Raw genomic sequence first — 23,061 nt, 5'->3', positions numbered from 1 at the left:
TGTGCGTTTCAACAAAGAAACATCATAACAATGAAAGCCACCATACATTTTTTAGGGCTCAATTTGCTGGCATGGTGACTTTTTGTGCGGGGAATGAATTGATGGTGCCACTGATACCCGTGAAGGACCCTTCAGGCCTATGGATAAGCTTATAATGCTCTCTAAATTGCAATAAACGAGGGCGACTGGCTAATAAATGACTTTTTTTTTCCTTTTCGCCCGTGCTGGGCCTCATGGGATTTCCTCCCGTACGAATTAATATTGAAGCAGAGATTGGAACCCGGCTGAGTTTATAACCATAAAAATTGGCAAATTATGGCCACGGTGACAGGCCACTCCATCAGCAGGGGGACGTTAATAATGTGCAATATTCTGCTGCTCGGTTGATGTATATTATTATGGCACAAAGGCGATGCGTAAATTAAACGTTAAATATTTTCATCTCGTGAAATCATAGCCTGTCACGCTAATGTTAGCCATGGAAAATTAGTGAAAAAAAATGTCTTGATTGCTAAACGCAGTGGCCTTACGCTCATTCTCTCTAACACACACGTACACACACACTTTTTTTTTTTTTTTTTTTTTTAAACCTGCTTCTTTTCAAACTTGTAACTGCAGCAGAAAGCCCAGAGGAGGTGAACAGAGTCTGAGACGTCAAAGTCTATCCACAGGCGGGTAGAAATTCACTCACCCTGAATGGGCTGTTTGAGATGCACATGCACTGGCTCAGCAACAATTATACCTGTACTAATCTTCAAAAGGTTTCCCTCCATTTGAACCAGAGGACGACCCCAGTGTCAGGGCCTGGTCTGACTGGGAGGCAGGATAGTGAGCAGTGGCTGGCTGCACTCAGCTGGAGGAGGAGGAGGGATACTGGCCCCGGATCCTCTGTTTGTTGGTTGGACCTCAGTCAAATTTTTTTTAGTCAGAGCTCCGGAAAGCCAAGAAATCCGTTTTTGTTTTTTGTTTTTCTGTCAGTGTGACAGGAACCGGTGCTGATTTTTTTTTTTTTTCTTTTTTTTAAACACTAATCCTCAACTGTGAAACTTCCCTTGGTAAAGTGTGACTTCTCCTCCAGGGAACATGACTGATTTCTTTTCTCTCCCACTTTACACACTAGAAGACCTAATGTCTTTAGAGCCTGTTCTACAGGACCGGCTCAGAGTTAAGGGTAAATTATAATAAATGTGATAATAATCCATCACGTTTCATCTCCGACGCACTGACACGCGGACTAGAAATCCCCTAAGCGCGCCCGCCTTTTGAGCCCTGGCGCGTCTCCACCGCTGCTCCGACTCCTCGCATATTTCACCGGCGTCCTGTTGGAACACGAACCGCCGGCGATGTTGGTGTCACACCACTTCGCAATCACTCTGATGTCGGCGCGAGTCAGGCAAGCAGCGCGCTGTCTGGGGCGGGTTCTATCGTTTGCCTCTCTTTTCTTTTTCTTGTTTTAAACGCGTGTAAACAGTGTAACAACGTGCTCTCTCGCGCGCCAAACAAGTGCCCGATAGATGCGCTCGGACAAAAGTAGAACCATGTGCCCTCACCTGCCGTCGTAGTCGGCACTTGCGCCGAGGCAGCAGCTGCACAACAACAGCAACTTTATCCACAGATCCATGATTCGGGTTTGGGTTCCGCTTCTTCTCCTCCTCCTCCTCCTCCTTCTTCTCCGTAAATCCAAGCAGCCACGAAGCGCGGAGGAGACGGTGGTTACCGCGGGTTAGAAGGTGAAGGTGAGCAGAATGGACGGAGCTGCTGGCGGGTGGAAGTGGAAGCGGTCCACCGCTTTGGGAGGCAGCGGTGCTATTTGTGCGCACAGCTCCCTCCTCACTCTCCCTCCTCGCAAGTTTCAGTGCGCAAATCAGCAGCAGCAGCGGCGGCGTATCGCCGGATGATCTCCAGGAACAAGCAGCAGCCACCGCGCCGAACCGCGCACTACTTTCCCCCTCAGGGCTGCTGCTGCTGCTGCTGCTGCTGCTGCTCCGGAGCTGAGCGTCATGACCTGTGCACAGCCAACTGGAGTCTCCAGATGCAGCTCGTTAACGCGCATGCTCCGCAAAAGCGCACTTAACGAGCTGCACGCAGCCTGCCGAGGCACGCAGGTGCATCATCGCCCACCCAGGTAGATGATCTGCGTTGCCCAGCGCAGACAGTGGGATCAAGAAATTATCCAGTTATTGAGGGATTAGGTGAAAGGCGCGACATTCCAAAAACGAGGTTTCATCAGTCGACCGCTTAGTACATTTTGTCGTGCACGACGGTGCAATCTTGTAATACACTAATTGCAGCCACACAGGCCGTGTCAGATGCGTGTTTTGTTTATTTTATTTTCCCCACGCTCCTCCTCCCGTGTTGCATGTAATTTTCCTATCAAACATCACCTCTAAAATATGAAGCATGAAGGGGCAAAATCCTCAGATTGCCTCTAATCCCGCGCTGTAATTATGTGGCGCCAAGTAGTGACTGTAACTTCCTTTCAGGGGCTGCCGTTGGAAGCATTCTTCTGAAAAACAATCGTGATGCGTGACAATCCAACTGCCTCCTCAGTATTGGCCAGCGGTGAAACAATTTTACGGTAATGATGCAGCGGGAAATGGTCTTGGGACTTTTCCCGCTCATGGAGCAGGAGATGGATGTGATGGGGGTTTTGACGCCAGCGACAGGGCCCCTGTTCGCCTTGTTGAGCTCGAACCAGGATCAATCTCTGCCGTGGAATGGAGGTCTTTAATCAGTCGATTGGGGATATGTCAGTTGTTTTTGATTGTGATGTTAGTCACATCGAGTTCATGTGTGACCTGGAAAATCAGGACTATACGCCATTTGGAAAATCATTTTTGTTTTCCCTTGACCAAGAGTATGTGTGTTAAACTAAAATCAATGCAACTATAAAAGGTTCAGTGGAGACCTACTTGTGATATCGGCATGACATGGGATTCTTGCAGGTCAGGAGATTTCAGATAATGGGCTTATAGCTGATAAGCTATGAGGGGTGTTGGAAATGACATACTACGTATTCATGAAGTGCAGTAATAGAAGTCTGAAAAATGAGGAGTGATATTCTCACACTGAAAATGTCCCATAAAAACTGAGCAAAATGTAGCATTAGCATGCATTAGCTTGTGACTGTACTCGAAGCATCCACACATGAGATTAATGAGTTAATCGTCAAACAGAAGTTTGGTTTATCTGTGATAAAAGCAGATTACCACTTTTACTGAACGTTTAAAATTTGCAGCTCATTGTTGAAGAAGTTGAAATTAAAAGTGTTCATTTTGGGCTGCCACTCTTCAGCCCAAAAATAGCAGCAACCGATTGTCCTAAAAAGGTTAGATGACTTCACTGGTAATTTGCAAAACAAGCCACTTGCACATGTGTACAATATACGTTACACATAGATTGCAAACAGCAAAAAGGACAAAAAAAACAAAACAACTAGACATATTTTTCTGTTGATGTGGATTAAAAAACAACAACTTTATATCATGATTTGTTCAAAACAGTTGATCAAGCAGAAAGAGCTTGACGATGGAATTCAATTTTACAGTGAAAATATCACTTTTCAAAATAATCTCAAGACTCAATGACTGTTTGTAAAACAGCATTCTACAGAAAAAGACAGAGTAAGACTTCAAATTTAATGAAAAGACCAAGTGTCGTGATTCTGGCCTGAACGTGCGTGATTCCTTGGCAGCCCTGGAGTGCTGCTGGTCTGAGCTGCAGCGAGGTGAGCAGAGTGCTCTGAGACTGGGGAGAGCTCATGGCAGCACCGCAGCTAGTTAAGGACCTGAACTGCATATGAACCTTTGCATCACCTTATTGCTAAAAATTGCTGTCAGCGCCAACATTCTCGCGAAGACCAGCAGAAGTCACTAGATTCACTACTTGACGCGTTTGACAATTTAAGTCACTAACAAGGCCTGGAAAGTTGCAAGTTGGCAAAAAATTGGATTTGAGCCCACACTACTTAAATTTGAGATGAGGCTTTTCTGCATTCTCATCAACAGCAGGTGGCGGTGTGTTGTGAAATTCTTGTCAAAATGACAGCGAAAATTTCATGTGTCTGCAATGTAGATTAAACCTGACGGCCCAGATGACATGTGAGCAGGATTTGATTTGATTTTTTTTTTTCTTTTTTTAATACATCCATATGGTAAATAGCCAAGAGAAATTATGTAGTCAGGGCAGGTGATTTCAAAAAATGAACTTGAAGAATGATTGGGCAAACTTTCTCTCACGTTCAAAGTGGATCAATCTTGTATTGTTTGTTTGTTTTTACAACCAGCTGGCCAGCAACAGCTTGAGGCTTTCTTTTTGGTGTGTGTGTGTGTGTGTGTGTGTGTTGGAGGAGAGGGGGGAGGGGTTGGATGAGGGGACTGTATGCATTACCTCCCTGTGGCGGCGACGACAATGCACTCTTGGTGTTTCGCTTACCTTTCTAAACTTTCTCTAAACTTTTTCAACTTTGCTGGGATTAAATGAAAAAGCATCTTGCCCACCGAGAAAATCTTCCAAGGTTCTTTTTACATTCTGTTTCTAATGTCAAAATGCCATACAGAGTTCCTACTGCAGCATTCCACGCTGGTTTCTTTAGTAGCAGCCATTCTGGCTTGCATTTGCTTATTCTGATGTGCGTGTCGCTTCACTTGCTTCTTCTATTTACAGCCAAACCTCCCTTGTAAAATGTTGGTTTCAACGGCCTTGGCAACCAAACACTTTAACTAACCCATATAATTTGCTACATATGTCCCTGTATACAAACGTAGTTGTAGGACTTGTAGTTGTATGTTGCAGCATCCTACACCTGAAAGGGAAGCACGTAGAAGTGACCAAGGAGGGAAGGGGTCAAATGAGGGGTTGGAGAGTAGGACTCATTGAAATTGTAAATAGAAGAGACACTTCTCAAGACAAACAAGACAACCTTGAAATCACCTTGAGTCAAATACGGACCAACGTCAAAGTATTTGCCGTTATTTTTTTGTTATTGAACTTGCAGTCTGCAGCGTCTGCGTGGAATCGTCTGACTCAAGAAGTACAGCACACCTCTCAGAGACAACTTCATTCAAGGGTCCTCGAGGACCACCCCATAGTTTCTGAGGAGAAAATGGGACTAGCAGTCACACAGTCATTAGGCAGAGAGTGTATACAGCAACAGGAGTGAACAACCCAAGGTGAGAGGGCGTAAAACCTATTGATCGCTGTTGATAAGCAGCCCCACAGCAAGTTAGAGGATGAGCTCCAGCAGGCTGGGCCACAGTGTGTTGTAATTATCCCAGACAACTTTACACTTCCTGTCCTGTACCACTCTGCTTGTTCCCCTTCACAGAGAGAGAGAGTGCAATGGACACTGTCACAGCGAGGGCGTCACGTTCATTTTGCAGCACATACTTTTTTTTTTAACAGAATAAAAGCTATGGGCACACTAGCTGATGTGCATTCCAAGGATCACTTTACCTACTATACAAAATACATGGGCTCAGCAGATACAAGTAGGATCTTGCCTTAAATGATTCTTCTCAGCAAGTCTGAAATATTTCTGAGGACGATTTAGGTTCAGTTCAATAAACAACTAACGGCTCCAAGAGGAATTACTTCAAAACTGGGGATTCACTTTAACACACCAATTACACACGTTTGGTTAATAACTGAAGAAAAAAAAAACAACATTTTAAAGTCAACTTGCCCTGGTCGGTAGCAGCCAAAGTTATTCACCATCACCTCCACAACTATTTTCAGGGAATCCTCCCTGTTAGGAGTTAGGCTTAAGTCAATAAGAGACCTCAGGATTTTTTTTACCTGGTGTTCAGAATATCAAAAAAAGAAACACATCTAACCAAAGTACCCGCTGTGTGGAAAACAAAAACAATCCACTGATAAACAAATGTTTGTTGATGACTTGGTGAACTTACCGTAACGTGGGCGGTGGGCAAGTCATTACGCAGTCTGAGCACACGGTAAGCTACAAAAGGCAGGAGTTAAAAATAAACAGGAAAAAATAGGCCATCAGCGCTAAAAACCTCAAATGAGAGGCATCTTGGAAAACAGTAAACATTATTAGGAAGTGAAAAATAGAAAAGGACGAGAAAAGAATGAGGAAATTTGGAAAGAAAAAATGTTAAAACTTTATTATTGGAACTGCGTCGTCATTATCCATCCTTTTTGTCATGTTTCCCAGTTGCACTCAGCAAACAAAATTAAGCTCCTTATTTTGGGCATTTTCAAATTTTTCAGACTGGACTCCTGTGGAGCACCATCACACTATTAATCAAAAACAGCAATGAAAAAGAAACAATCTAATGATCTTCAGGCAACAGTATATTTAGCCCTCTGTTTACAGGCTCCTGCAAACCTCGCTCCCCTGAGCGTTCTGCCAAAATCACTGGTTTGCTGGACTGTCCACATGTGGGTGCAAAAACCAGCTAGGAGAGGTCCCACCGCCCTTTATGACATCACATAGGGTTGATTTTCAGAACACTGTATTTTAGCTCACATCTGCTGCAAAGTGGAGCCTTGAAGAGAGGCAACGGATGGATGTTTTTCCGTCCGTGTGGCGTTCACTGAGCCCACAGAGGCGTGGAAAGCGTTAGTGAGGTGCGCCCTGCTCTCCAGCGAACCTCTAGGTAGCACTGCCCTCCGTCAGCCCCCCTGCTGTGCCTCCGCCTCGTTTGCTCATTTGGGGCCGTGAGCATGAACCCCCCTCAGCCCCCCTCCTCCCTTTGAAAGGAGCCGCGTCCATGGCCGTTCACCCAGGGGCGGATCGAGTGCACCCGCTGAATTCTGATGAGACGTTGGGAAAAAGGCGGCACCCCTCTCATCCGACACACCCTCCACCCCCCCGCCGCCTCACCCCCATCCCTCCAGCAGGACCAACGCGCTGCCAGAGGTGATCACGCCGCAAATCAGTTTCCCTAAACAATCGCAGCAGCAGTCGGGACGCTGCGAGAACGCGTCGACTTCGAAACTCAGTCACTCGGCTGTGAACGCCTCGCAAATAATCAAGCGGACTGACCTTTCCGCCGGCATCATGAAATATTCATGCCCCTGAACATATCAGAGAATGCCCCTCTCGCATCCATTCTTCATGAGCAATAATAGGCGGCTGCGTTTTTATGCGATGCGGGTTTGGATCCAGCTTCTCCTCCTTCGTCGTGTGACTTCGGTCAGCCTGTGATTTTTGTTTCTTTCTCAGCCAACCTGCCTGCCGGGAGGAAGCAGACTGCCAAAGCCCGACTACAGAAGGCTGTGTGAGGGGGACCGTGTTCGAGGGCCCAGCGTGCGGGACGTACTCTGTGGTTGATTTGCATTGTGGTGTGTCGTTCCCGCTGCTTCTGTTTACGCCGACAGACTGATCACACAGTTTAAGGAGGAGCCCATCAGAGCAGCTGGTGAAAGACGAAAGCTTGTTTTTGGACGCCGAGCGAGAACTAAATAATTAGTGCCAAGGTGGGTTCCTCCTGGAAAGCCAGTCCACAGCAATTACAGCCTTTTGGTTAGGGTAAATAATCTGGAATTATCTGGGAAAATAACACATTTTTAGGATTTAAATGAAAACAAAGTTTAAAAAGAAAAAAAAATGGTTGGATTTAAAAAAGTCAATGAGGGAAAGCCTGATTAGAGGCTCCAGACAGTGTCCTTTATCAAAGCAAGGCAAAGTCCTGCAGGTCCTGCTGTGCTGCTATGTTTGGACTCCTAATTATTCACCGGTGCCCCCAGCTGGTCAGCGTCGACTCTCTGGTCGCTCTCTTCCACGGGCTTTCCAACCAGCATGTTGTTCTTTGGCGAGCAGCTTTCAGGCTCCATGGTCATGACTCGCACCGAGTACCCATAAGCCTCTGCCCCCCACGAGCGGTCCAGGTCCACCAAGCCCATGCACTTTTTACCTGCAGGGGTCGCAACAGAAGCAAAATATTTTTTTAATTAGTCAGGTTGTTTTTATTCATTGGTTCTTACAAGAGTCGCAACAGCAGTCTCTTTTTTTCAATTGTACAACATTTGGATTGCAACAACAGTAACAACAGGGGGCTACTGTAGATGAACTGCAGATCTGTTCTACCATTTTAATCATCGTCAGATATAAGGTAATAAAATTTGGTATGCGAAGCTCTACTTTGTCTACTCGAGAGGACCTCGATCACGAAGCCCCTTTGCTTTTGGTTTACATGCCGCGCCCAGCTGCACTCTCAAGCAGTGAAAACTCACGTACTGCCCCTTTAAATGATAATATTAGCTTGACAACCTGACACATTTCAAACTCACATAAAACAGAGGAAAAAGAGGAAAATGCTGTTGGAAAACAGAAGCCCAGCACCTCCAGATGAAGGGAATATCTTTAGTCGAGAAGTTTTGCAGGAGTGCTGAAGCTGCTCTGGCAACCTGAAGCAGTTGTTTATCTGCACCCGTCTGCGTGTGTGTGCGTGTGTGTGTGTGTGTGTGTGTGTGTGTGTGTGCTAGTGTGAGTGTGTGTGTGCTAGTGTGAGTGTGTGCATGCATGCGCGCTGTTTATTCTTCCACATCTGAGTGAATACAAACAGGTCGACGCTTCAGACGGGCAACAATGGAACGGCGTACGTTGCGCGGCCACGGCGCCGGCTGACATAATAGCAGGTTCTGCTCGTTTCCTTTATGTTTAGAATCTACAGCCGACAGATTCCGTTTATTTCCCGCGCTGGTGATCATCTGTTTGTTTGAGGAAAAAAAAAAAAACGACAAAAAAAAAACAGAGCTCAGATGCGTTATGCATCAATAGGTGGGTGGCATCCGGCAGACGCGAGGATGCGTGCTTTGGTCTGCCAGACGCGGTCACGGAGCCGCGGCTCCGGGGGGAAGAGCAGATCAAACATGGTTAAGGGGGATGTTAGCGGGAGAGGTTGCGTCCTGGTAAGTGATATGGAGTGGAAGCCGACGTGACAGCAACTGTCAGGTACGTATGAAAGGGCCTCATCCTGACGAGGCATTAGGGAGACGCCTCCTCTTCGCTGGGAAGCTTTGATAAGCTGGAAGAGCTATCAGGGAATGGAGAGTCCTCGACATAATGTAACAGCCTTACGGGGCTGAACGGAAAAAAAAAAAAAAAAGAAAAAAAAGATTGCTGCAGCGCAGTCCTGGAGGTTTGAGTCCGACAAAAGACTTCCCTCCGAAACCCGATGGGAGCGATTCGGCAGCTGTTCGCCGCAGCTGTTTTGTCACCCCGGAGAAATGGCCGTGCGAGAGTTTCTCACGCTTGGAGGACAGTTGCACTGGAAGAAACACCGGAAAGCGCCTCGCCCGCACTGAAGTTGTCGTTCAGATGCTTCAAAGGAAAACCGAGCGGGAGTTAATGAAGCAGGGCAAGGCAAGAGCTGCCGGGATCGGAGATTTAAAAAGCAACATATATCAGGACAAGATCCATTCTTTGGCCGTAAAGAGTCTCATTCAAAAGCAATTTTTTTTTTTTTTTCAAAGTCGTACCAATGAGTCTCCTTTCGTCCGGGAGCTGGACAGCGGTTTGGTCGGCGAAGCGACAGAGGATCATATGTTCCTGAAAACAGAAGCAGAGTTTTAGTTACAGCGAAACTGCCAAACATGCACGCGTGTGATCGTTCAGAAATGTGAAATTTCTATTAGAAGCAGTCAAAGCAGTAATGCGACCACACACCGGCGTGCAGGGATTTGTTCCGTCTATATACCCACATCCGTTTCCTGACATTTGCCTTTCCTACTCAAAGCTGCTGAGAGGAGAACGAATCAGCATACACACACACACACACACACACACACACAGACACACACAGACACACACAGACACACACAGACACACACAGACACACACAGACACACACAGACACACACACACACACACACTCACTGGCCGAGGGGCAGAAAATATTCTCCGCAGATCACAAAACTTTATGTTTGGAAATTCAAACTGCATGTATTCGACGTCCCTGAGGCCTCTTGGAGACGGTGATGTGTCTGACAGAAGGATCAGACGGCGATCAGACACACTTTCCACGTTATATTGTGACTGACGGACGCTGCACGAGATGGCAGACTGGGGATTTTCTTTTTTGGGGGGAAACTATATGGAACAAAATCTGAACAGAAAAGATCAGGATGAATAACGTCTGAAGTTCAGACAACTTTAGGGAACTTCTCCCTGAGCTTTGGTCTCATCATGAAAATGGCAAAGGTTTATATGAACAACTATGATGAAAACATGGCTGTGTTATCACTGAATGCAGTGATTTTTCCAGTGAAGTTGCACCTGTGACTAACGCTTTCGTGAGGCGTCCGCTGTACCCGCTGAACTTGACCTTTCGAAAAGCACCATTAAAAAGTGTCTCTGCGTATGCACAAGGAATTTCAATCTCGTTTGACTAACATGGACTTTAGTTTGAGGATCCAGTCAACCAGGATGCCCCCGAGGAATCTTTGATCTGCTGCTATATAATGAATCAATTCCAGCCATTGCAGCATGTGGCAGCGCACATCCTTAACAAGTGGGCGGTGTTCAACAAGGGCATTTTAGCACTCAAAGACCCCGCTGTACAACATCTACAGGTATTGGTTGGCATGAAGTGATGTAGAAAATACACATTTATGCCTTGGAGATTCTACCTGCTCAGCTACCATAACGACCACAATGCTTCTGACATGGAAAAAAAACAAACTAAAAGAGAACTCCATCCACAACATTTCATTTTCCCACAACAAGGGAATAAATTACCTGCATTAAATGCTTTGTCATAAAAGAAATATATTTATATTACTGTACACGACAGCTCCAGCTCCAGCCAGTATTGGCTCTCTTTCTGTTGTAGAAAGGCAGAGGGATTTAGGGTTCACGAAGGTAACGTAAGATCATTTTCCCGCATGATTAAACAGATTACAAAGTCTTCACCACTATGCAGATACAATGTTTAGCTCCCTTTGGAACACTTTTTGGAATTCCAACTTCCTCTGCTCAAAAATCACTTCCACAGAGCAGTGCAACTGCCCACCTCTGCGCCCTTTCAGCCACATTTCTTAGGCGGGGGCAGAGGGGAGGAGAAAAAACAGCAACGGCTTTTTCCACAGCAAAAGAAGTTGAAGGTGGGCTGATGTTGTGACACGCTCACTCCTGAGGTTGCCATGACAGGGACCCGCAGCAACTTTTTTGCACAGACTTTCCCCCCCAGGGGTGCTGACAGGTGCCATACATCACGGTGGGATGGGCCCTCCCACAATCCAGGGCTGAGCGATAAATAGACCGGAACTGTCACGTTCCTCACCCGTCTGGCTGTTCATCTGCTGTTTGCCGGCGGGGTGTTTAATTGGAAGTCTGACGACTTGGTTTCCGTGTAATCTTGTCCGGCAATACACGATTATTGCTTTAAAACAAATCCCCACTCCTCCCCCCTGCCCCCACACCCCCCAAAAAAAACCCTCATGCACATCTGTGCAGTCAGCAGCGTCTTAACTAAAATGCAATTAGAGAGGAACCAACTGAAAATGAAACAGAATATGCAGCACTATAATGAACATCATGTTTAAAATAAAGTGACCCACAAAAAAAGAGAGAAAAAGCCTTTCGATATGCAGCGAGCGAACTCCACGGGAAAAACACAATCCACAGAAAATGCTTTAATCCAGTATGCTGCACTTGATATTTTGCCCGAGTGCAGATGAATAATAGATGAAACAGAGGGACTTTAAAAAATAAATAAATAAATAAAACCTACCTTATGCGTCAGAGTCTCCCGGAATCGTTTGCTGTAACACACATACACACACGCAAATAAAATAAATGCAGGAAATACTGTGTAACAAAATGCAAATGAGTGAGATAATAAATGCATGAAACTTAGGTCTTTGCTCGTGCAGATTTTTGCTAATTAATCAAGGAAACACACTGTTAAGCAAATACAAGGGATAATAGACAAACACAACATGCATTGACTCTGAAATCATGACTTTTTTCTACCAATGCTTATCCTGCACTGAGGGCTGCCAGGAACCTGACCCAGCTGTGTCAGGGTGAAGGCACCTGTAGACACTGTGGAACTGCCAATTAACCGAGCGTGCATGTCTATGGCGGAACCCAGATGGGAATGAAACCGACAACCTTTTGTTGTGAGGCGACTGTGCCGCCCTCTCAAAGATCAACCAACTTATAAACCCAGTAAAACAAAACAAAACAAAACAGTTGGTGGTTTTCTCAGACGAGGGAAGATCACGATGGCTAAACTTAGAGGTTAAAGCTGATCAAAGGTTAACAGAAGGAAGGTCAGGTGGAGGTGAAGGAGGCCAGTCGGGCCACGGGGAGAGAAAAGTTTAACGGCTTGAGTCTCTAACGAAACGACCTGTTCAGTTTCAAAGTGGCAGGAATGTGTACACCTGCACGATACCTGGAACATGACCGCAGGGGCGAAAGGGGAGGAGACTCAAAGTGTCAGACTGACACAGTCAGGTGTGTGGGCCCCTTGTGTGCACCTCCCCTGCGGAAAGACAGATGCCTGTTCTCCATTTCAGCGCCAGCAGGGGCTTTTTTTTTTTATTTTTTTTAATGAGCCCGTCTTCAATATTTTACAGCAGCTTAATGGAGGAGCTGTGAAATTGGCAAAATGTCTGAAAAAAACTCCTAGATATCAACGCCGAGCACAAACGTCAGCCTATTACGGCTCCATGTTTACGGCCCAGCCTGGACGCAAAGGTGAGAAATCTTCTCCCTGCTGGCTGCTGGTCGACTTCCCCTCAGCATTTTCTGCCTCCTCTGAACGCAGCACCATCTCATTTAAGATTTAATTAACGTGCACAGGGTTAATCTCATTATGTTGCGAGGGAACGCTTTTAACGGCGGCGTTTGATGTGCGCGCCGCTCGTTTCCCCAACGCGTGCCAATTCTGAGCAGCGCGCCAATTTATTTTTATTTATTTATGTTTTGTTATGACCTAGGCAGTGTTCCGACTGTTTCGGCCAGACTGCAGCCAGAGAGGGAGTCCTCTCCCACCGTCCCGCTGCAGCCACTCTCAGACCTAGTGCGTCGTGCAGCTGCACACTCGCTACGGAAGAGGCAGGCGCTGCAGGGAGCGCAGCGTTGATTAAAATCCACCGAGCCGACACGTATCGCACGTAGCGACTGCGTTTATTATGGTGGGTCAGACAATATCTGTTCTTATACGCTTTGATTCTAGTAGTTAACTTTTTAAAGTTAACTTGATGGAGCCTCGTTATCATTTTTAAAGAGGATTTTTTTTTGAAGCCCCTTTTTTCAAAGACACATAAATCATTATAAACAGATATCAGATCCTTATCTTTTATTACCCCGAGCTGTGCAGCAGCCCTGAAAGACCAACTCTTCAAAAGACACCAAGGAGTTAACATTCCTAACTACATATTTGGCCGTCTGGTTACAGCCTTCTGCAAAAACAAACAAACAAAAAAACTCTGTTTTAACTGCTTGTTGACACATACAAACCTTTCCCAAGCGTTGAAGGGGACAAAGATGAGGTAGCCTGAATGTGGTCACAGAGGGCTTCAAAAGATGGCTTTTCTCATTAAAGTGGAATCCAGTCAAAAAATAGCTGCCTTTCCATTACACCTATAATTGCTCAAAACCTAAATAAAAACTGTAATGGAAACACAGCTACTGATAAAAAATACACTGACTAATTACGGGACCTTTAAATTCATGAGCACTCGAGGTTCGGAAAACAAACCAACGACTGCTGCCAACAAATTGTCAACTTGTGGGGAAGAAAATCTGAATACAACTATACCTTAAGTAGAAGGATTAGCCCTTTAAGAGGGGTTCTAGAGAGACAGTATGTTTGGGAGTCCCAGAGGCGTCCCCCTCAACGCTCCTACACCGCAGCAGGCCTACATGTCCTGACATGGCTGGAGCTCTCCTGCCAAAAACAGCCTGATAGCACTATAATTTCTCTCAAACTTTACAATGGGTATCTCCGTCTTAAAACGGCTGGTGATCGCAGCGTCCTGGTAGCTCGGGCAATAAATCAGCGCAGCAACATTTTTTTTTTTTTGTTTCTTTTTTTTTGTTTTAAGTCTTGGAGGCACAGCAAACAATCCTGCTACGATTCCTGAGGCATTACTCAGCCATTCGTCAACAGAGTTGCCGCCGTGGCAACGGGTTCTCAAAATGATTGTCGAAAGCTTCTCACTTTTTCCTTTTTCTTTTCCCCCACATATGCGGAGACAGCAACCTATGAACTCAAAGCAGTTTTCAGAGCTGCCGCTTCATTGGAACATTTCATCCATTGACTCAAAACACCAGAAACGTTCCCTCTTATGGCTGCTTTTTTCAAATACATCTAAAACACAAAGACTCCTGCTCTCTGTTGCTGAGAGAAGAGAAGGCTGAGATTGAAAAACAGGAGAGGGCGGTGAAGGAATCAAGTGAAGGGTGTGTGTGTATGTCTTTGAGGTGGGTGTTGACAACAGTTTGTGTGTGTGTGTGTGTGTGTGTGTGTGTGTGTGTGTGTGTGTGTGTGTGTGTGCGCAAGATAAAGTGTTAATGACTGTGAGAGAAACAGGGAGGAAAAAAATAATCTGACGGAAGCACGTGGTAGAAGGCCTGACCTACAGTGAGCAGATGGGTTAGCGTGGAAGCAAAAAGGGCAGAAGCATTTACAGCGGCGCAACCTCCGGGAGAGGTGACGCAGCGGCATGACCTGCAGGTACACAAACCTCTTAGGAAAGGTGAACTTGATTGCGTTCTGGATGAAGCCATAGCAACAGGGGCTGATGACGAAGGCAGCTCCCGCCTGGACGCAGTGCTCCATGACCATGTCGGTCGCAACGCCGCACGCGTGCAGGGCGACCTGAGTGGGGGGGGGTAGTGGGAAGAGGGGAATGTAAAAAATAAATAAATAAATAACTGAACAGTGAAAAAGAAAAAAACCACAAGGCTCGACATTTCCTCCCGCTGCGAATGAAAAATTGAGCTTTCCGCGGTAATATCGCAGGTGAGAGCTCTTGACAGCGTGCACTCGCTGATTGCCTGAGAGCGGCTGCCGCTGTTTAGCCCCGTCTGGGTTCTTGCCGTTGCAGAGGACAATGGCCGGTGAGATTCATTGGCGTTATGGAAGAGGAGGCACGGATGCAGCGGGACTCCCGATGACTGAATGTGCGCGGAGGAGGAAGAGGAGGAGAAGGAGGCGACTAGGAACTCAATACCACTCATCTCCAGTTGTGTTTCTCCGAGCCCGTCTGCAGAATTATATTGCAATCACAACAAAATAGCTTATTATTGGATGGTAAAACGGATGATATTCTCTCAAGCGTACCCTGGCTTGATGGATTCTCTGCACCAGGCCGGGATATAAACATTAGTGTCAGACTGCCGTGACAGTGGGGCTCTCTCGAATTAACCCCCGTCCGACTGGTGCATCTGCTTCCCGGCTCCCATTGTCTTCACCCCAAAGAGTTGTCACTTGGCGCCAAGCAGTCTGACTAAAGCGAGCGTTGCCTTGGCAGCAGTGGCACAGGGCAGAAATCAGACGAGGCGGCCGGGACAGTGCAGCATTGGCTCCAGCTGCATACATATCAGGGAGGACACAAGCCGCCCATAAAGTCAGTGAAGTGACGAGGGAGAGGGGCATTTCTAAGGCGTAAGGCGTGAGCAATGTGTGGAAATAGCTCTCCGCCTGGCTCCGCCCCCTCCTGGTTAATTCTGTAGGTCCAGGCTTCTGCAACAGTGGTTTTGAATTGGGAGTTGTTGCGCTTTTTTTCCTTTCTTTTTTTTTTTTTTTTAATATATCAACAAATGGTATTCTGGAGAAATTGATGTCAAATTTCTAGGAAAGAAATCAGAGACAAGTAGAAGGAAAAGCCAACAACACGCAACGCTTCGAACAAGGCTCGAACAAGTTGGCAGGCTGAGGAACAGAACCTACCCTACAGCAGTAAACGCACTCAACGCTGCTCGATGATTGAATGTTTGTAAATATATTTTTATATTTTTTATTGTATTTTATTTATTTATTGTGAATGAGGGGATACCGATTGGATTGCCCTGTTTTTAATTTCATTGTTCATGAACAAATGACAAAAAATGTATTCAATTCAATTCAATTCCATTCAACTGAATCACAGTATCTATTTTTCAGTGATGCACTCTGTGATTGAAGAGAATGACGCTTGCATTGCTCACCAATGCAGGATTCACTCACCTCAAGTCACATAGCAACAATATGTGAAGTGTGGAATTCGTAACCACGGATCTCTGATTGCTGATGCTATTTGACTTGCATTGACTTGTTTTGGCTTTTGTTGTTGTTGTTGTTGTTGTTGTTTATATTTCTGATCATGATCATCCAGGTTTGAGAGAATAATGACACATCCTGTCAGATGTTTTATTTTTTAACTTTCACAACTCGGAGAGAGTCGGACACGTTTTCACTGCGGAGGTCGTGTCATGTGATTTACTGCCTCTTCTCTCTGGCTTATGTTCATGGCAATTTAGAAATGATTGTCAAAAAGGTTCTGCCTAACACGGCGAGAGAAATAGGTTGTTTTAACAGAGACACACACTGGTGTGTGGTTGAGGGTGGTCATGTGAATCACAAAGGCCACCCAGCAACAGAAACTGATTTTTTTCTTTTTTCTTTGGGGGGGGGGGGCACGATATTTTGAGTAGAAGCCTGTCGAATCCAATCTAAGTTTGTCCTGTGATCAGAGAGTAACATTAAACAGGAAATTGTTTATTATCCATATCTGACTCCTCTTGGGTTCTTTGTTTTTTTTTTCCAGGAAAGGAAAAGATTCAACGACCACCATCAAACTCTTTGGGTATCGGCAGTCTGATTTGCAGCTTCAGTAAGCAGGCTGCTTCGACATATTAGCCTCTGCTGAAAGCTTGACAGCCCTGCTGGTACATGGTTGTGATTGCTAACGTGGGATTGGATTTTGGACGTTCCAGGCAGTGGCTTAGAGAAAAGTCCATTTATTTTGTTTTCGTGTCACAAGGATCTTTGAAGCATTGAGTGGGAAATTTTTGCATTTCACACAGAAAAAGATGTACATTCTTTGACCCTATCAGAAACATTCACAAGGAGGCACAGTAAAGTGAGAAGCCAACGCAATAAAACTGGGGAATTAACATCACTTACCTCCATGGCCTTGAATCTAAAAGACACTTAATTTTCTCTGCTGAGCTCATTAAAGTAAAAAAGCAAGCAAAGGTGGCATATACTCTCCTAAGAGCACGCCTCAGACTGCTGATAGAAGGGGAGGTACCTATCAAAGGGTGCAGGATGTTGAATCGCCCATATCTTAAAAGAAGTCAGAAATAATTAGAGGAGTAACGCCGTCACTCCCTGCCTTGCTGCTTAATGATGCACATTAGTCATGCTGCGGTAAATCCTAATTACATTACGCAACCTTTAGCCCTGATTGAGTGCAAACACAAAGCAGAACAAGCAGATGGAATGCACACAATAACAACAACAACAACAACAACAACAACAACAACGAGGGGACAAAAACCTCGGAAAATGGGTTGGAGCAATTTACGCATTTTAAAATGGATTCAATAGCCAGAATTTTTTTACTCCTCTTTTTCAGTTTGAGCTAGGGTGATAAGAGGACAATATGTTACATGAGATGCTAATTAAAAATCGGATAATGGGAGGTGAGGATGAGCACAAGGCCGACAATTATTTCCGTAGCCCGTCTGCGTTTCCTATGCAGCCTGCACAGTTCACCAGCCCACGAGCTGCAAGTTGTAAACTAATATGAGGCGTCCGCACCACCAAAGGCCATTCATAAAGCTTTTCCTTTATTACCTTGTCCGCTGGGGCGAAGAAAAACCATTTTGGTTGGTGGCTGTCTTTCAATAATCGCATCAGAGACGGCTAATAAGGCTGCATTATTCACTCAAATAAACTGCGTGTGTGCGCGTGCGATGAATCTAACTGCTGTTCTACCTTTTCAACATCACGTCCTCCTGAAAGGGTTCACAGCAAGCTTTGAAGAAGCACGCTAAAGCCTTAAAAAGGGTTACATCACACACTTTTCTTTTGCGTTTCAGTGCTTTATTCTTTTTCTGATGGGTAAGAAAAAGGCCTTGGAGTTACATCGTAAACTAAGACAAAATCCGTCCGATCATCTAGGAGAATCCTCCCGTTGTGAGGCGTGTACCAAACTACATTTCATAAAGCAAACTATCTGACCCATCAGGAGAACCAATAAAAGCACCTGGATCCAATAAAATCCAGATCAGCTTTGAGCTGCACGTCTTTCCTGCGGCTGCTGAGGTCTGCTGGCTCGGTGTTATCTGACAGGAGGGAGTGGGGGTAAGAAAGAAAAAAAAAAAAAACTAAATCAACTGTGTGTGGAAGCTGCTTCAGAGCTTGATCTAGCACCTGAGATTGTGCCACCGCACAGAGGAGAGGCTAAAAATAGAGACGCCTCAACTTAATTAGCCTGATTAAATGAACCTGGCTAAAAATGGCCCCATGTATTATACATTAAAGGCTTGGAGATGGGTGTGATGGCTGGATCTTCATGTAGAAATATCTGCAACGCAAAACAAGAACCAAAGCAACGCATGAGGCAACGATATTGTTCAGGTTTGAATCATGCAATCACGCGCAGGGCAGGAGAGGGATGAATTTAAGAGCCCGTCTCATACAGAAATGCCTCTGCACGTACATTCCAGGGATGCTTTGGAAGCTGCAATGTTCAATAGCTTTTGCAGCAAAAGGCTAATCAGCATGGAAGCAACTCTATGCATTTAGGTAAGTAAATGAGGTGAAGATGACTTCCTGAAGTTCAAAGTGAGCATCAGGGGGATGGGGAGGAAATGGAAGTTACTTTGGATGTGGTGAACATGGTTTTTCTTGGTGGCAAAGAGGCAGGTCTGAGTATTTCACCAACTATTGACCTACTGGGATTTTCACAACCATCTCCAGTGAGAATCGTCCAAAAAAAGAGAAAATACCCAGTTGCAGTTGTGTGGAGGAACCTTGTTATTGTCAGTGTTCAAAGGAGAATGAACAGACTGGTTGAGAATGAGAATGGAGAATGGAAATAGATATGCACATCTATGAACACACAACATGTATTTCTTTATATAATAACCAGTCACTTTGTTAGGGGCAGGTGATAGGGAGGCGTCTCCAATAAAGTATAAAAGATATATTCCAGTGCTGTGTCTGTTGCCATGTGGACAGGGTCTGAGCAGAGGGACGATGCTAGGAAGCCACGGCGAATTACGGTAAAGAATGAAGAGATGGCTTTTTGGAAACTAGGCTACAAGATGTATGTACCCAGCGTGTCTGGGTGATGACACACTGACCTGAGAACACAAAGTGCAGACAACAGCCCGGGGCTGATGAGGCCCAAGAGGATAAATAAAAACAGGAATATGGCTCCTCTACAGCAGAGGCTTTTTCATTTTTATGGACTCTACCATGTGTGACATCATCCCCATTAAAACTGGCCTTGATTAAGCATAATTAGAAACTTTTAAATTAATAGAAAATGCAATATTGCCACTAATTCAGGGAACTAGGGTGGAGGTTATGAATTGGACAGAAACGTAGTTCCATTGCACCAGCGAGTGGAGCACAGTGATAAATTTGAGTCTTTGTAGCTCTATTAACTATCGGGGTTGAAGGCTACTAAAATATTTATCTCGCTGTTGCATGAAGCCGTGCAGAATTAATCAGGTTTACAAAGCAGGAAGTTTAACCTCGCCGAAAACAAACAGGGCAGTGCAGCACTCAGACAAGCTGCCAGCTGGTCCTGAGGCGCGCTGACCTTTCAACCCTTTCAACCCTTTCAACGCTGCTAACATTGCAAAGTCCAAACTGGCCTCTGGAAACTTGCAAGATGACTCCAAAGGTCAGGACTCAACAAATTGAAAGGGGGACAGTGGGGGTGTTGGTAATATAGCAATACGCAGCACTGTAGGGGTTGCATGTTTACAGCGCAAACTGGAAACATTTGTTGGGTTTAACAGGCTGTTCAACATTATTGGAGTCTGGCTGTGCAGAAAGGAACATAAGACCGACTCATATGACAGCTACATAGTCTATTAAAACATGTCCACCCACAATTTATATTGGACAAACTTCCAGGTGCAGTTTGGCTCAATAGGCTCTATCGCCATGACTGCTGGCAGCCAAATGTTATTTATGTGCTGACACAGAAAGTTTTCAGTGGTGAAACGTCTGCTGCAATGATGCCAAATTGCATCGCGGCCCTTCTGAACAGTTTTGATGTGTTATTAATCGGCCACAAAGAGCCACACTTTGGCGTCATTTAGTCATGACGCATCCGGTGAGTGATGGCCTCAACAGACAGGAAGTCGGCAAAATGCAGTCCTGTGTGGGAGCACTTTAGACACAATGCAAGCACCCTGTTACACATTGGTCAATGACTCACTTTCTATTCCTCATACAAAGATGCCACTGCCTGGATCTCAAATGGAAAAACAAATAAATGATTGTATTTTATTATTTTCAGGAAAACAATTTTCTCTTGCAGTTTATTTATATATAGTGCATATATTTTTCATAATTCACATTAAAATATCTAAGTGATACGACATTTGAGCTATATGACTTTATGAATGCTTAAAATGTCATATATGTATTAACAAATTTGCAAAATGTTGGTATTTTCTCACAGGTATTATTTTGCTACATCTGTATAATTCCAATCACCTGGACATTAACTAATAAGGGGCAAAATATGCAGTTTCTCAAGAAGATCAATTAATTCAAAGTAATGAAACAGAGGAATCAAAAAGTACCGTGACCCATTAGTTGGTTCTGAATGTATACTAGGACCCGATGCTATCAAACATGTTGCACTTTTGTCAGAAAAGACTTGCGCCAAAATCTCCTGGCAAAAGGCTATAAACCTCGTGGGACAGCTATCATCATGTTCAACATGTTGATATGCTGAAAATGGAAAATCTGACCTCCCTCTGACACTGGATTAATGCATTTCAGAGGTTAAAATGGATCATATGTGGGCAGGAATATTACACAGAGGATGAATGTTACATACTGGAAAGTGGACACGTGGTAGTGTTGTGCAATCCTTTCTATAGTTTTCAAGTTTTCCGTCATTGATCTGCTTGTTCTGACAATGCATTTCAATGCATCTACTCTGGATAAGCCCAGTTATTATCTCAGTTTCTTCTTTGGATTGTAGGCACTGAAACCAAGAGGTGCTCAGTCTAATTCTTGCTGGCTGACTGTCTTTTTTGTTCATCTACCTTTTCTGAAAGAAACATAAAAGCAACGCTTTATATTTACGCCGTATAATTACTGATGTTAAGTTTTATTTTAATACCGACTGTTTTATTAGTGTATTTGTGTTTTGAAAAAAGATATGTAACTGACCAATGAAGATATATATATATATGTGTGTATATGTATATATATATATATATATATATATATATATATATATATATATATATATATGTGTATATATATATACATATATGTATAACAATGTGCCATAAAGAATCAGCAGACTCTCAAACACTTGTGTCTTCACCAAGCTGAAGCTTTCTCTTGCTCCTTCCCTGTCGTACCAAAACCTTTCAGCCTTCTAAAGAACAGAGACGGGAGAATGCCGCATGCTGCTCGACAGAGGTTCGCAGACTAAAAGCGTTCTGATTAAAAGCCGCTCTTCAGAAAATGAAGGGCCATTTAGCTGCACCGACAGTAATAAGCGTGTGCCGGTACCTTTGGTTTTTTGGAAAAAGCAGATGGAATGTCAAGCCTTTGTGTGTAACCTGTGGCGGCACTTCACTTATGGACTAAAAATATTGTGTTTGCGTGCGACGCTGGAAGCCTAAAGGCTGCGACTGTGACGGAGAGGGAAGTCAGACTTCGTTCAAGCAGCAAAGACGAAAGCTATTGTTTTCAGAAAACACGAGAACTTTGTTTTTTTGTTTTTTTTTAAACGAAAATAAATGTGCTTCCAAACAGCAAACATATACAGAGGCATAGAGCCTTTAATTTGCAACGGAAAAAAATGTGTGGAATAAAAATGTGCACAATTATCACGGCAGGCAGACCTTTGTTTTATGCTGAACACCATTAGGGAGAGAAGATATTTAACTTCTTGCAGAATTTAGCATCTGGACTCCATTTATCACTGCAGAATACATATTTCCCTCCCTAAAGGACTGTATTTCCCTTGATGAGTGTGTTAAAAGCCTGCTGTAAGACTTTGGAAAACGATGTTGTTTGCTTCAGTGGGAGTCAAAGAGTGTAACTGCAGTAATATTGCAAGTACGGTGAAAAAAGGAAGTGATATTGGTGCTACTCTGCATGACAGCCTGTCAATAAGAATGTGTAAAAAGGGGGAAAATTTTCCGTTCAAACTAAAGACATAACAGCAGCTTTACAAAACGCGGCAACCAGCAAATTATTGATAAATAGCAGGGTTTTTTTCTTCTTGACATTATAAAGTGAGACCTCCATGATATCCAACACCCTCCTTGCAAATATTATTGACAGGCAAAACAGGTTAACAAATAACATATTCTGTTCTATCTATTGTATATCTCACATTGCAATAAACTGATCTGAACTGAATAGTAATACCAGTCTGATCAGAGCTCAATAAAGTTTTATTTTACTAGAAACCAGCCACTTTGGGATTTGCCCTGTCCAAAGATTGACAAACAGTTTCAATATTTATTTATTTTTTTAATTCTTTACCTAGTACTTAATGGCACAAATATATTTAGAGTGTAATAGGTAATTGTCTTTTTGTTTCCTCTGCCTGTCTAACACAGTTTGAGTAAGCAACAAAAAATAATTTCAGTCACAAATAAATCATAGACCTTTGATGCAGTTCATCAATGTGCACCGACGTTTGTACCCTGAATCATGTGACAGCTGCTGAACTTTGAACGGGCTGTACTCACCCCAACATGAAACGTTCCGGTGAAGTTGTCCAGGTTGGCCTGGATGAAGCCGATGTTTTCCAGCCCGAGCTCAGCGCTCCGACTTTGGGCCCTGACCAGAGACTCCTCTTTGTTCTCTATAAGGATGACCTTCAAGAAAAGAAATAATTAAATAATAACAGTAAAATATCATAGTAATAGTA

The 23,061-nt window shown here is 44.3% G+C and overlaps 2 protein-coding genes across 6 annotated transcripts in view; both read right to left on the bottom strand.

The window, feature by feature from the left end:
• The window catches only part of npnta (nephronectin a), a 46,920-nt gene extending 44,900 nt beyond the window's left edge, over positions 1 to 2,020 (bottom strand). Inside the window, exon 1 of one of the 4 annotated variants that reach the window (XM_076032021.1) lies at positions 1,551 to 2,020. In XM_076032021.1, the coding sequence (XP_075888136.1) occupies positions 1,551 to 1,621 (71 nt within the window). In that variant the 5' untranslated portion in view covers positions 1,622 to 2,020. The remainder of the gene's footprint in view (positions 1 to 1,550) is intronic. The other 3 variants (XM_076032030.1, XM_076032039.1, XM_076032048.1) reach the window with 3 other exon arrangements.
• Positions 2,021 to 6,098: 4,078 nt separating this feature from the next.
• Positions 6,099 to 23,061, bottom strand: part of gstcd (glutathione S-transferase, C-terminal domain containing) — a 48,389-nt gene continuing 31,426 nt past the window's right edge. The window contains exons 7-11 of one of the 2 annotated variants that reach the window (XM_076031970.1): positions 22,880 to 23,008; positions 14,665 to 14,798; positions 11,700 to 11,730; positions 9,448 to 9,517; positions 6,099 to 7,880 (exon numbers count right to left, since the gene is read on the bottom strand). In XM_076031970.1, the coding sequence (XP_075888085.1) occupies positions 7,690 to 7,880; positions 9,448 to 9,517; positions 11,700 to 11,730; positions 14,665 to 14,798; positions 22,880 to 23,008 (555 nt within the window). In that variant the 3' untranslated portion in view covers positions 6,099 to 7,689. Of the gene's footprint in view, positions 7,881 to 9,447; positions 9,518 to 9,634; positions 10,074 to 11,699; positions 11,731 to 14,664; positions 14,799 to 22,879; positions 23,009 to 23,061 lie in introns of those variants that run through there. The other variant, XR_012927354.1, reaches the window with a different exon arrangement.

This window comes from Nelusetta ayraudi, unplaced genomic scaffold (genome assembly GCF_046127955.1).
Source record: "Nelusetta ayraudi isolate G7.1 ecotype Tasmania unplaced genomic scaffold, CSIRO-AGI_Nayr_v1 ptg000004l, whole genome shotgun sequence".
Taxonomy (NCBI): Eukaryota; Metazoa; Chordata; class Actinopteri; order Tetraodontiformes; family Monacanthidae; genus Nelusetta; species Nelusetta ayraudi.
This window is presented reverse-complemented; position numbering and strand designations above follow the sequence as displayed.